We start from the raw sequence: 15,122 nt of genomic DNA on the forward strand, positions 1-15,122 counted from the left end.
GAGGGCAGGGAAGGAGGTGGGGGGCGGAGTTAACGTCGCACAGACACACATATGACGACTTTCCAGCTTTGATGGTGGAGGAAGACCCGAGGTGCCCCTCCGTGCATTATTTCATCACGGGTAGGCACCTGGGTATAACCACCGACCTTCCGTGAGCCAGCTAGATGGCTTCCTCACATGAAGAATTCAACGCCAGGCTGAGGCTCAAACCCACATCGATGAGGAGCAAGTCATTTGAAGTCAGCGACCTTAACCACTCTGCCACGGAGGTCCCTGCTCTTTTTTACTTATATTATAATTATGATTATGATAATACTAAAAATACGTTTATTTTTACAAAACAGATGCAAAACCATGATGAAAGACAGAAAAATCTAACACTGAAGGAATTTTTGCACGCAACGACAGAGAAGAGAGACATATATTCGGAAACCACAGCACCGTTGAAGAAGCGAAAAGCGAACATGATGCGTACATATAAAATATTGTCAAGAAAGAAACGTTCTATAACTGGTAAAATCACCACTGTACTGCTCGTATGCAGCTTTCTGATCAATGTCTACCTGCTCGTCCTAGTTCCGGTAAAAACAGTGAAAATCAGAAGTAAGTGAATTTAAATACCTGATAACTCGAGCTTTTCTCCGGATCAAAATTATTTCTACCTGTCCAGTATATTTAATGTACCATTGTTTTCATTTGTTCTCTTAAAACTGCTCTTAATTCACTGGCTTCGGAATAGTTCTAATCAGGATGGATATTCGAATTTCAACAGTAGTTTTGCCTTGTCTAGCTTTTTTTTCAGCTTCAAGCGTAGCTCGTGAATCCGTTTATTTTACCCCGTATTTTATTACATAGCAGTCAGGGAATCAACCTTTATGTCCCGCACAATATAATTCATAATGCAAATGATATTTTACTTCTTGCAAATATACGAATTATATCAACATGGATTATTGAGAAAAAATATTTTTGTTCATATAATGATTCAGTTTATTTGCTCATTTTGTCTTGTGTATAGTCATTGCACGTGGTGAAACGGTTAAATGGTAAGCTAAGTAAATTGTTGACGTTATTCAACAAGATCGTTGTATATTAGATGTTCTATATTAGAATCTGAATGATTTAGGACAAAATATAGCATGTATAGCTTTATAATATTTATATATACCGCTAATACATTTTGCAAGAATTATGTCTGATTTTAATAATAAGTCCCAGTAGAGATGCTCGATTTTTTATTTTCTTAGGATATTTATACCTTGTTATTCTATACATTAATTTACTTTCTTTTTTATTTCAGATATCGTCACATTGAAGGATAAAAACTTGGACTTTCTAAAGGGAAATAATGGGGAGCATATAAATCAGATAGACCTAGATCTAGAAATAAATGATGTAAAACAAATTGATGACAAAGGTGATTCAAATATAGAACAAAATGCTGATGCAAATAAAGAAAAACAAAACGTTGCTGTCCTCGGTGTAAAAGATGATAAACATATAGATAAAGGAAAGGGAATTAAAGCACCAGCAAATGATAACAAGAAATTTAATGAAAAGGTTAAAGGAGGCACTGAAATATGTTCAGAATATTCAACATGGACGAAACATTTAGTTGTTCCAAAGACTTCTACAGATTTCAAAAACTGGAGTTTTAAATCAAAACGAGAGTGTCCAAAATTTTCGGTAGACAAATATCCAACTCAACGGCATAAAGTTTCTTTACGCTGCAATGGTCCATTTTCAAAACTAGTCACATCAGTAACTACATCAACACGTGATATAACTTCAGTTGAATTCGGCAACGTGTGTTTATCGGAAGCCATAGATCATTGCTGTCTGGGGAAAAAGGCTGTTCCAAATGTCGTACACTACATTTGGTACGCCGACAAAGAATTAGGATACTTTCAATTTATTAGTTTTATGAGTGCCTTAAGATTCTTAAAGCCATGTTTATTTCTTATTCACGGTCTATATATCCCAAAAGGGAAATATTGGGACTATTTTGTTAGTATTTCGCCGAATATAATTCACGTTGTGAGGGAAAAACCTACAATGGTGTTTGGAAAGAAATTGGCCTACGAGGAACATGCATCAGATATCATGAGAATTGAAGCCTTAAAATGTAAGTTTCCATTAGTATCTTAAAATGCTATTTTATCATTTTATCTACCTTTCTCTCTCTAGAAGTTCCGGTTTTCGCTTTTTATTCTCTAGAGATAAAAAATGGGTGAAAAAACAATGCAAGAAGTTTTGTAGGATAACAATAAAATGAAATCCATTATTTTAAGGTCAAATTGTAATTATTTCATATTTTAACGTTATCTCCTAGTGTTCATTTTGCACGAAATTCACGTCAGATCTCACGTTGGATTGGTTGATAAACTATTATAATTATATTAAATGTGCAGAAAGTCAGAAGGAAGTAGGAATACTTATTTTCCAGGCAGTGATATTTGACATTAACTTAAGTATTTTTTCTTTTTCATTTCAGTATACGGTGGTATATATCTCGACTTTGACGAAATTGTGCTTCGGCCTCTGGAGCCGTTGAGAAAATATGATTACACACAGGGTCACGAGCGTGACGTCACTATGGGATCACAGTTAGTTCTCGCGAAAAAGAATGCTACATTTCTCAACTACTGGTATAACAGTTATCGTGATGATTATAAAAAATCTTGGGCATGGAATGCGTTATGGGTGCCTGAGAAATTATCAAAACAATATCCTAGTCTAATTCACGTGGAAGGATACAACTTCACGCGCCCTAATTGGCAACACGTGGACCTCATTTTCAAACAGAATTATGATTGGTCGACGAACTATGGTATGCATATGTATATACGATGGTACAAAAACGAGACCAATAATGTAATTATTCGTACTCTAAACACAACTATAGGAGCTGTGTGTCGGCACGTGCTGTTTGGAAATAAGGAGCTATGTGTTAAGTAAGGTATTTGAGAATCAAAAAGGACAATACTATAAGCTCCATGGTTATAAAACGTGAGTTTGGAGATCAGTGTCAGAAGTCCGTCACGTGATTATTTTTTTCTTAGCGCAGAACGAAAATGTGTTTCATTGTTACACGGATCTCGAAACGTAGTATATTAGTCGTTGGTAAAAGTAATTCTTTCCTGTCGTTACTGTAACAGCAAACGGAAACTGTTGCTACAGTGTTATCGTAAAAAACGCTACCGTACAATGTGGTAAAGGTTGCAAAAGTTATTCCTAGTGAACGCATAAAAATGCTCAGAAAAGGTTAAATCTCCTGATAGAAATACAAAAGAGAGGCAATTAAAACATGATTTGTTACTTTACAACAATCGCAGTTATAACATTTGCGGTTGTAACCTCATTCACAATGAAAATGTAATTAGGTAACAGATGACGTTACCAAATTTGCCTTTATTAGAATAGAACTTAGTCACATGAATGGACGTATTTTTATCAGGTCTACAGACATAGAATTAGTTATGTCCAAAACAGTTAAAAACTGCCAGTATTAATGGAAGAGAGATGACTTTACGCGTGTCGGCACAATACGACAGCATTCAGAGATACCTAGTATCAATCATAAAGCCATTGATCATTCTTTTGACAATAGTTCTTGAGACTGTTACTGATCATGTCCGCGACAATCTGCACCAGTTTCACGTAAATTAAAACAAACATGCAATGTCAGAGACACTGCATATCATGTACAATTGTTATATGTATTATGTTGTTAGCAATTATTTAGTTTAGATGTGGTTTTGTTCTTGGCCAATTGTTGATGACGATTGTTCAATGCGTACACTTGCTGGTGCTTTGGTTGACATTTCTAATGTATGTACTATTTTGAGCTGGTGCTCTTGTTGATAAGGTTTCTAGGCAATGCCTTACAAGTCGTTATGTTTTTTGTGTTGTTTTTTTTTTAAAAAGATTTTTATAGTTTTATGGTAGTCTGTACATGTGCATTTCAGATCACTCAGTTCTAACATTAACTAAGACAAAAAGTCCATTTTTATTCTTCCAACAATTGATTTATTATAAAAGTCATACATCCTGAATTATTCTTTGGCCAGTAATATAATGTTTCTACAGAGTCCAATGATAAACCTAATTTCTTAAACACAAATGCATCGTACAGCAAATTATTCAGCCCTTAAATAAATCCTCTGAGAAATGCTGGAGACAATGTGGAGAATATTAATTTCTCCTAAAGATCAAAAAGCACCGCATAGTCGTGTGTGAAAGTTATTTTAGTTCAAAATGAATCGATGTAAAAAGTGGTATACGGCAAGGTGGTGTATTTTCTCCTACGTTATTTGTTTTGTAAGTATTTATACCTCAGCATTTAGTTGCAAAAGTTTCCATTTCTCACAAAGCTGTTTTACATTTCAGATATAAGTATATCAATTCTTTGACATGGCACGCCAGTTTGGAAGGCAGGGCTGTTTAAATGTATTAGTGCCTACAAAATCGGCAATTTTCGTTTTAAATAAGGAGTTACATCTCCATCGTGCTCGCCTCTTTGGACATGATATGTAAAAATACCGACTATATTAAGCTGTGGCCACTGCTACGGTTTGCTTTACACTAATTGACAAAATAGAGCCAATCTAATTATTTCAATTAATCATGTTTGAGTCAAGGTACAGGGGTTGATGACTTGAAAGGGCGAGATTATGTTTTGGTAGCCAGTTAGCTAAACCAGCAGAGCATTCGCCCTGTAAGCTCAGGATCCCGGCTTCGAGCCTCACTCAGACTGACTGACATTTTTCTCACCTTGTGATATTTTGCGCCCTACATCGGAACGTGTTGGCTTTACACTTGTCATTATGAAACTCCTATAATTGCTATTTTAAAATGGTAGGGAAATATGTCACAGTACAGGACTTGATTATTTCAAAGGGGAGTATATGGCAGCGGGCTGACTGTAAGTTTTTGTTACCCTGTGACATTTGTGAATTTGAAATGTAAAAATTTGCAATATAATTAAAGTCTATTTGAATGGTAATAAATGTATAGGAAATTTGATGATGTTAATCATCGTGTATTGAATACTGTATGTTTGGCTATGTTGAAAGGTCTTATATGTTCAAATTTGCCACATGTTATCGGTCGAAAATAAATTAGAAACGTATCGGGTGTATAAATCTAAGTTGCAAAAAGAAAACTGTAAATGCATTATAATGCCTTCTGGCCATACGTTATCTCTGGTAAATTTTCGTTTCGGTCTTTACTCTGTTCGTCCTGAAACTGTGAACTATTTCGCAGTGGTTTATCCGTATTAGTATCATGTATGACTTGACTATCCACAGCATCCGTTGATTAAACAAAGCAGGTTCAAAAGTGTTTTTATACTTTTTGAACACAATAATTCTTTCTAACTGTCAAAACCTGCTTTTATACTAAAATGTTTTATCGTATCATGATGAATCAGTAATATGAGCCGTGCCATGGGAAAACCAACATAGTGGCTTTGCGACCAGCAAGGATCCAGACCAGCCTGCGCATCCGCGCAGTCTGGTCAGGATCCATGCTGTTCGCTTTCAAAGCCTATTACAATTAGAGAAACCGTTAGCGAACAGCATGGATCCTGACCAGACTGCGCGGATGCGCAGGCTGGTCTGGATCCTTGCTGGTCGCATACCCACTATGTTGGTTTTCTCATGGCACGGCTCATATGTCATCTTTCTATATCTACCGTTTAATCATTGTCTCCCAGGTATAATTCGGTTATATGGGAAAACAAGATTCAATTTAGATGTTTTAAAACCATGCATGCTATTTCAATACTGGTGTTTTATACTAGTAATTAATATGTTTAAAATTAATGTATATGATGGTGTGTTCTTTTAGCTTATACATAATTTTTGTAAGTGTACATATTATAGAGTTAATCATTTCACATCAAGTCTTATTTGAGCTGATTGGAGTTTGAACATACATGTATTTCTAGTTTTAAGCTACAGCTACTCTGTATTTCTTTGGGTTTTTCGTTTGTTTGTTTGTTTGGGGTTCTTTTTTTTCTGGGGGTGGGGGGGGGGCGTGGCATTTCAGTATCTGACCACTCGTTTTACAGCATTTTTTTATTTCAAGTATTATACAAACAATTAACATCAGTTTCACAATTTTTAATCATTTGTACAGTATTTGAAATATACATCTTAAGACTATAGACTTATTGTTTACATTAAATATGTAACTACTGTCTCTTACCATTCATCTGAATATGGTCATGTACAATATTTTATATGTATATTCTATCTGTGATATTTTTATAGCGTAAATATGCATGGAATGATGAATGTTACATTAACCTTAACCCTGCTAAATTTCTAAAATGGGCTGGTCCATCATTCAATTTGGGCAATACCTTTTGGCTAAAGGTTTCCAAAAATATAATAATTTATATATAATTTGTTATAAACAAATATTTTGTTTCTTCTCCTATGTTCAAACTGTTTTATGTCGTATTCTTAGTGTTTCATTAAGACTTACAGTTGAGTTATTTTATGTATCACTTCAAAATGCAGAAAGATAAATTTATTGTCTTTAATTTTTTTAGATGTTTCAAATCGTTAAAATAGTTTTGCATTGAAGAAAAGATACGTTCATATATAAACACGTGTATGTCCGTATTGTATCGGGAAATCTTTAATAACTTTGATAAAAAGTTCAGAAACATTTAACTTTATTATTAGACTTCTAACTAAAAAGAAGGATAACGAATGAGGAACTCTTTATACGGTATGTCAGGTGGGAAGTGGCCGGGCTTTGTGTACACAGTGACTTCTAAGCTGTATTAAGTGAAACAAAAAATAAAACGAAGAAAATCTAGTTTTCTTGTAAAACTAAATGACTGAATTCCGTAAAAAACAAATTGTACCATACCTGGCTTATCTGGTATCAATATCAGGCTCTGAACTATTTCAAAACTGCTAAAAAGTCAATACTCCCATCTCAATATCACTTATCCTGTATGTCATACAATTCTTTAGGTGAAATATATTGTTGTGTTCAGTTATATATCAAACGAGAAATTTAGTTATTTAGCATGTATCCGTTGCGTTCAAATTTTTATGTAATAAAAATATATGGTTCTATTTTACATTCAAATATCCAAATATGTAAAACATGTTTGTGTTGTATAATCGAAGTTTACACAATTACTATTGTTTTATCAGAATTGTTCAAATGTTATCAATAAAGATATTTGAAAGTTACATGTTTCAGATTTTTATCTCGTGTTGAAATAAAAATTAATTAAGAACATCTTATCAATAAATAGAATCATATACAGTATGAAATATAATTTCACCGGAGGCCCTTATCTCTTTGTATTGTTAACCTTACCTTAAATGAAAATTATTTTTTATATTTAAATATATACATGGTAGAAATTTAATGTCTCATGCTTAACACATTGACCTTAAGTAGTACAAATATATGAAAGTAAAAAAATACCGGAAATATTGGTTTCCAGTATCAAATGTGACTGGCTATTGAATTAAGCACGTGTATAACGTTAATAAAACTGGTAACTAAATGATAAGAACACGTGCAAGGAGAGTTTTGTCTCGGTCGAAACGTCGAGATGTCGTTGGATACAAACTCTGGATATCGATGATATGCGTTGTTGTCGTAATTCAATGTCTACAAATTTACTGGATGGATTTACGTGTAACAAAAGACGCCGAGTCAGAAGTAATTCAAAAGGCAATTAAAGCCGAACCAGTCCGTTCAGAACAAGCTGCAGAGCCAGTCCGGATAGAAGATGGTAAGTTGAACAATAAAGTGAAAATGTTAAAATGTAAGTGTGACGATGAAGCTTGTATGCTATGGCTTATCAACTTTCAAAACAAAACAGAATAAAGAAGACGTGGTTGATTTAAACTATGATTTATTATGTGCCCAAAAACGTTTCATAGGTTTGCATTTTACAAATAAAAACGAAGTGAATGAAATTAAGATCTGTATCGCGCTATGTGGAAGTCCGATTGCTTATTTTGCCTGTGTCTAAACTACTTTCATTGATATTCATGACCCGCTCGATATTAAGTAAGTTTTTTTTGCTATGCTATCACTGTTAGTAGTTCGAATAGAAACAACAACAAAATAGGTGGAGATGTAAAGTGTTCTTACAGTAGCATTCCTCCCGAAGGGATTTTACACGATCGAATCACACTCGGTAATTGTACGCGCTTCATTTGATTTCGTCCTGGTAAACTCCACATGAACCGAGTAGAATGCCACATATAATGTTTAACCCTTACCTTGCTACATTTCTTAATGAACTTGTCTATCTTCCAGTTTGGACTGTACCGTTAACGTGTTAAAAATGGTGCTTACCAAAAAAGATACTAGTTAAATGGCGAACAGTGCAGACTATGATTAGACAGCACTGATCTACAGACTGATTTTGGTCTGCACTGGTCGCAAAGGCAAAATCACTTGCCGGCAGCAGGCTAAAGGTTGAAATCGATGTCTTATTTCCCTTGATAATATTATAATGAAATGTGCAAATTGGCTTTTCCGCGGTATTTAAAGAACCATTGGCTAAATAAAAACAGAAAAATCTCTGAACATAAAGGTAGTCGTGATTAAGTGACATTAGCTAATTTTAAGAACAAATCGTCAATATGCTCCTACTAGCTCAGCTAAACTTTGCAGAACTCTCCAAAGTAACATGTCCCTATTGTCTCACTTGAATTTGTTTATATGTAGTTATTCATATCTTCTCCAGATTTTGACAAAGTAAAGGAACGCGCTTCAGGTAAATGCCGTATGATGACGTCACCGTGGGAAGAGCATTTAATTCAGCCAGATCTAATTTCAAATATGGCGGACTGGGATTTCTCTCACAAACGAGAATGCAAACAGTTTTCCATCAAGAATTTGCCAGCGATGAGATCCAAGTTCAGCTTGAACTGTGATTCGTCACTTCCAACTATAGTCATGTCAGAAACCGACAATTCAGATGACATTTTCGACCTAAATTTCGGTGATAAATGTTTATCCAATTTCGTTGAAAATTGTTGTGTAGACGAGAATCCTGTCCCTAATGTTGTACATTACGTCTGGTACGGAGGGAAACAGCTTGGCTTCTTCAACTTTCTTAGTTTAATGAGTGTCTTGAGGTAAGATCAGAAGCTTGGGGTAAAGTTTCAAACACTTGAAGAAGTATAGCATGAAAAGTTAATATTCCATTAAAACTCCCGAGAAAACGATGTTTTTAGCTTCTAAAAATCATATACCCGTATAGAGATTTTTGCATTATTTCTTGATCTACTTAAATACTGTTTCATGACAGATTCAACCCAGATACCGTTTCAGCTTAGACGCAATGATTTCACTGTGAACTACCATCATATGCAAAGAAAAAGCAACACTGAAAGTAAATGAAATAAATGATTGTATACCCTAAACATAAGTATAATATCCACTTTCGTCAGTCAACCATTTGTAAACAAAAATGTTTATATGTATTACAGATTCAAGAAGCCCTGTGCCATACTGATACACGGGCCTACTTTGCCACACGGGCCTTACTGGGAATACTTTCTGCACATGTCACCAAATATTATTCACGTGTACAGAGAAAGACCGGAAGTTATCTTTAGGCACACTCTCAGGTTTAAGGAGCATTCTTCAGACGTTATGAGGATTGAAGCGCTAATTGGTAAAAGTTGTTTGTTTTTACGTTTGGCTGTAATGCGTTAATATACACACGTTAAATGGCTTGCCGGTTGATAGTGGAAACTATTGCCCGGAATCAAAAAGACTTGACTATTGGCTGGTAAGCCATTCAATAAATGCTTTATTACATAACATCAAACATAGATATTCATAATATTTTCATCAAAATTTTGAGTAAAGCCTGCAGTAGTGAAAGTCGAACTACAATTATGAAAACACAAAACTTCGAAATTGAATAGTCATTCGACCTTTCAACATCGTGATTTCGTTGTTTCGGCTTTTCACGGCGATAGCCCTAACGGGCCACCTTAGATACCGGTATTCTAACAATTCTAGATATGGATCTTCAATAGAATGCAACACATGAAATATGTTTTCGCGTTGATATTCAACTCTGTCGACATTCAAACATTGTATTCCATATCAATATGGAAACTACTCGTCTGATATCTTAAGCTACTCGGCCACGGTTGGTGTAAAAGATTTTAGCATGTATATTTCCGCAATGTTCGGCATAGAATGTAACAAGAGCGCCGCTAAGCGGAGCAATATACGCCCGAAGGGTTACATCAGAGGATGGGAGCAAAATTTAAAGAACTCGACTGTTAAAGCCTAAAGGGCAGGAACAACAAAAAGAAGAAATTCCCAAAAAAAAAAAAATCTAAGTCACAAAAAAATTCTTACCAGGTAAAGTTATGTCAAAATACATCTAACAATTGGATGTACCATCCATGTTGTACCACAGAAAAGTGGTCTCGGTTTTTCGCTACTGCCAATAATAAAAAAAGTTTCAAAATAAGCTATTTATAGTAATAAAAAAGGAAGTAATTTAAAAAACAAATTATTGTAAGAGAACGAAAAGGGATCTACCAAATAAAAACAAGAGCACTGCTATGCATAGCAATATACACAAAGCAAAGTCATATATGACCTTTGACCTTAAGTGTGACCTTGACCTTGAAGCGAGTCATCCAAAACATGGGCTCTGCACATCGCCTCAGTGTGGTGAACATTTGTGCTAAGTTTCTTTGAAATCCTTCAATCAGTTCAAGAGTGACAGAGCGGACACAGCAAAGTCATATATGACCTTTCACTCCTAAGTGTGGCCTTGGCCTTGAAGCTAGTCATCCGAAACAAGCGTTCTGCACGTCGTCTTGGTGTGGTGAACATTTGTGCCAAGTTTCTTTGAAATCCTTCAAGCAGCTCAAGAGTTACAGAGCGGACACGAAACACACTCATATGACTTTTGACTCCTAAGTGTGACCTTGACCTTGAAACGAGACATCAAAAGCATGCGGTCTGCACGTCGTCTTGGTGTGGTGAACATTTGTGTCAAGTTTCTTTGAAATCCTTCAAGAGGTTCAAGAGTTACTGAGTGGACACGAAATTGCTAACGGACGGACAGACAGACAGACAGACGGACACCGGGACCATAGTGTAATACGTTCCTTCGGGCGTATAAAAATGATTCTAAAACAACAGTAAAGTTTTAAAAAATATGTGTAAGATATTGGTAAAAATATTCTCCATTACTTTAAAATCTTTACAACGGTTTACTCCTTTTTGCACAATACTTTTGTTAACCCTTAGCCTGCTGGCGGCAAGTGATTCTGCCTTTGCGACCAGTGCAGACCAAGATCAGCCTGCACATCCGTGCAGTCTGATCATGGTCTGCACTGTTCGCTATTCAGTCAGTTAATTTTCAGTGAACACCCCTTCAAATGATAAATGGTATTGCCCAAATTGAATGAAAGACCAGTCCATTTTAGAAATTTAGCAGGCTAAGAGTTAATTTATAAGAACAGCTTGCAAAAATCATAATTTAATTATCATAATATATCATTATATATATTTAGTATTATCAATTATCAATATAGTAATTCAATTGTACGACAATATCTCAGACGGATCATATATTATGGAAGGTATAATATAAAGTAAAGGCGTGCTAGTAAAACCTGCTTGTATTTTAATACATGGAAGAGTTTCGTCCCTTTAACTGACTGGCAATAAGGTAGTTTCGCGTACATACAGATCATCAGCTGTGTAAAATCTAGATCATGAAATTTCTAATTGGTATCATAATCCTAAACATTATTAAAAGTACATGTATACTTTTTTTTCTGTGTATTAACTTATCATGCGTTAGTTCGGAGGTTTATCATCAACGATGTTGGTATCTGATTTCAAATGTACAACATATTTCGTACATGATAAGTGTCTCTGTCATGCAATTTAGGTAAATCAGCAAAATGTTTTTCGACAGATTGGACTCGTGTATCTTTCAACTTTTTATTTTTTAATGTATCAAAGTCTTATGTTACACCAGTGTCTGTTATGTTCTCGAGCTTGATCTTCTGCAGCCTATCTGGGTAGTGTTATCGGATAATGTCGTAATTGCATACCAAGAATAATGTTATCTAAAGGAATCAAGGGTCAACTAGGACTGCTTTTAAATTCAGTAATAACAATATTTCCTTTGTTAAACACTGTAACCAAAAATTTGATTCTGGATTTACGTTTAACACTACAAATTCAACCCGCTTAATCAGTCATGTTTATTTTAAACAACAACTACTCTTTGTACAATTATGTTGAGAATGAAATTACACAAATTCATCTGGAATGTTTATGTTATATTAACCAGAAACAGGTACTTGTTCTTGTGTAACTGACAGGTGTCATCAGGTTGTCATGACATACAGTGAAGTTTTGAGCTCACCATTAACCAGTTTGATTAACTAAACGGTGATTTTGCTACTGACATGCGAGTTCTAAGGCGTGGTCTCAGTGTTCTTTTATCTGTTGTTTGACCGTGTTGTCAATTGTGTATACGTGTAAATGAATGAGACATAAATAAAATAAAATATATGTAAATGTCAATCATTTACACATTGATATATACGCTACCGCATGGTTGATCCTGTCCTAGATTTTGAATTGGTGAAGACGACATCTTCATCCTGTATTTTGTAGCATTGAAGACATTTACTCTACATACAACAGATAAGATCATTTTCACATGACTTGTATTTTGCAAGTTGATAGACAACAGGCACTTTGCCCAGAATTCGCGTTAACTGAATATTCGCGAAAATTGTTTGAGAAAATAAAACTGTCGCGGATTAAGCCTTATCTTAATCTACAGAATTGTTTCCAACGAAATAACATCATTGGTCTTTTTATAGATATTATCAGTCGTATAGAATTTCTCAAAATAATAAGAACACTTTTGAAATTACATCATTTGTACCATATCTCGGACGGGATCGATCTTAAGTGATATCACTAAACTAACTTTATTTAAATTAGAATTCGAAATGTCAATGTTCCCGACATCTGTTTTTTTCTCTTCTCCGTGGAGAGTTTAAGCACTTTTTAACTTGATCTGTTAAGTCCCCGCAGGTTGTATGTGCCTGAACATGAAGACATGCAAAATCATTACATTTTTAGAGGAAAGAGAATAATAGCCCAGTATGTAAACCCTGCTATTATAGCAGATGTCTGGCATGTGTTTTTATTGAAAGGAGTAAATATTTAAAATCACTGACATGTTTTGATAAAGTAGTATTTAATTCACTTAAGTTTTTATTTTATATTGTATTTACTAAAGTATGCATTGCTTTATTTACTTTCCTATTTTGTATTTTATAGTTAGTGTCCTCCGTGACCGAGTGGTAAAGGTAGCAAACTTTGAAATACTTGTTCCTCACCGCTCTGGGTTCGTAACCGCGCTTGGGTGGTAAAATTCTTATATACAATGAAGTCATCTAGCTTAGTTATACAGGAAGTCAGTGTCTGAAACAGTGTTCGAATAGGGACCTGAGTTATTCCTCACCATAAAGCGCTGGGAAGTCTCCATTTGATCTAGAATTGTTTTATTGAGACGTTAAATGCAACAATAATAATAATAAATATGTTTTGTAATATTTCAGAGTATGGCGGAATTTATTTGGATTTTGATGAGGTCTTATTACGTCCAATCGATTCATTAAGGAGGTTCCAATACACACAGGGACACGAATTGCCGAAGACAATGGGTTCACAGGTCGTCATATCAAAGAAAAATGCAACTTTCTTGCGTCTGTGGTATTTGAGCTACCGTGATGACTATAAGAAAATCTGGGCTTATAACGCTCTTTGGGTGCCAAACACTTTAGCCAAAAACTATCCGGAACTGATTCATATCGAAGGATTTAATTTCACGCGGCCTAATTGGCAGAATGTAAAATTAATATATGATGCAAATTACAACTGGGCTACAAACTATGGTATGCATATGTATGCGAGATGGTATAAACGACCGGTAAATCCGGATATTATAAGAACTTTAAATTCTACCGTAGGATCCGTGTCAAGACACATTCTCTTTGGAAATAAGGAACTGTGTGTTTCGTGATATACCGATAAATCATAATATTTAAAAATATCTTCTTGTATTGTGTTGACTATTCCTGAGCATAGGAGCACCATATACCCATTTACTTTGACTCTGCAGAAATGTGTAAAGTGTGGTTCGTTAGCGTCATATGAGCCGCGTCATGTGAAAACCAACATAGTGGCTTTGCGACCAGCATGGATCCAGACCAGCCTGCGCATCCGCGCAGTCTGGTCAGGATCCATGCTGTTCGCTAACGGTTTCTCTTATTGCAGTAGGCTTTAAAAGCGAACAGCATGAAGCCTGACCAGACTGCGCGGATGCGCAGGCTGGTCTGGATCCATGCTGGTCGCAAACCCACTATGTTGGTTTTCTCATGGCACGGCTCATATATATTTAAGAAGGAATCAAACATAATTCTATACATATGATCAGTTCCTGTATTGGGACACTACTATATGAACATGCTGCAGGTCAGCGTATGAAGCCAATGTTTGTGAAATGCAGGATATTTTGCCCTACGCTTGTATTTATATTTTCGTATTTCTATTACAATAAAGTGTTTCGTTAGTACTATAGTGTAGTGTATACTGTAAGTTCTACACTAATTTATTTTGTTAACTTCTATCTACTTAAATCACTTAAAAAATGTTCAACTTACCTGACGAGGTTCTCGCGCAAACCTATTATTTATGGACATAAAAATATTAGCTATTCGATTTTATTATTTCATCTTGTTTTATTTTGTAATGATTTCATGAGAGAAACCAGCTTTTCTAATTAGGAACTTGCGAATTTATGTTTATTATACACTTCTCACAGCTGATACGCTGAGATTTACGAGAAACACACACTGTTTCAGAAATCTTTAGGTTTGCGTATTTTATTAATATTTTTATATATACTTTTCGATATGACTTTTTGTTTTTCAGATTACCAAGGCCTTTTCTTGGTTTATGTTCTGATTGACCACGGTTTAGAGTTTTTATACGCGGAAATTGAACCAGCAGGGCATTAGCTTAAACTGTTTGATATATGAACAATAAACAGCGGT

At 35.1% G+C, this 15,122-nt stretch overlaps 2 protein-coding genes across 3 annotated transcripts in view; both read left to right on the top strand.

Annotated features, from left to right (window-relative positions):
• Nucleotides 1-7,217, top strand: part of LOC123561391 (uncharacterized) — a 13,041-nt gene extending 5,824 nt beyond the window's left edge. For both annotated transcript variants that reach the window (XM_045353733.2, XM_045353732.2), the window contains exons 2-4: nucleotides 345-603; nucleotides 1,301-2,125; nucleotides 2,495-7,217. In XM_045353733.2, the coding sequence (XP_045209668.1) occupies nucleotides 345-603; nucleotides 1,301-2,125; nucleotides 2,495-2,958 (1,548 nt within the window). In that variant the 3' untranslated portion in view covers nucleotides 2,959-7,217. The remainder of the gene's footprint in view (nucleotides 1-344; nucleotides 604-1,300; nucleotides 2,126-2,494) is intronic.
• A 445-nt stretch (nucleotides 7,218-7,662) lies between these two features.
• Nucleotides 7,663-14,199, top strand: LOC123560671 (uncharacterized). The gene is made up of 4 exons (XM_045352837.2): nucleotides 7,663-7,771; nucleotides 8,738-9,131; nucleotides 9,486-9,673; nucleotides 13,626-14,199. Exons 1-4 carry the CDS (start codon nucleotides 7,663-7,665, stop codon nucleotides 14,087-14,089), a joined length of 1,155 nt encoding a protein of 384 aa, XP_045208772.2. The 3' UTR covers nucleotides 14,090-14,199.
• Nucleotides 14,200-15,122: the final 923 nt, after the last annotated feature.

This window comes from Mercenaria mercenaria, chromosome 10 (assembly GCF_021730395.1).
Source record: "Mercenaria mercenaria strain notata chromosome 10, MADL_Memer_1, whole genome shotgun sequence".
NCBI classification, from domain to species: Eukaryota; Metazoa; Mollusca; class Bivalvia; order Venerida; family Veneridae; genus Mercenaria; species Mercenaria mercenaria.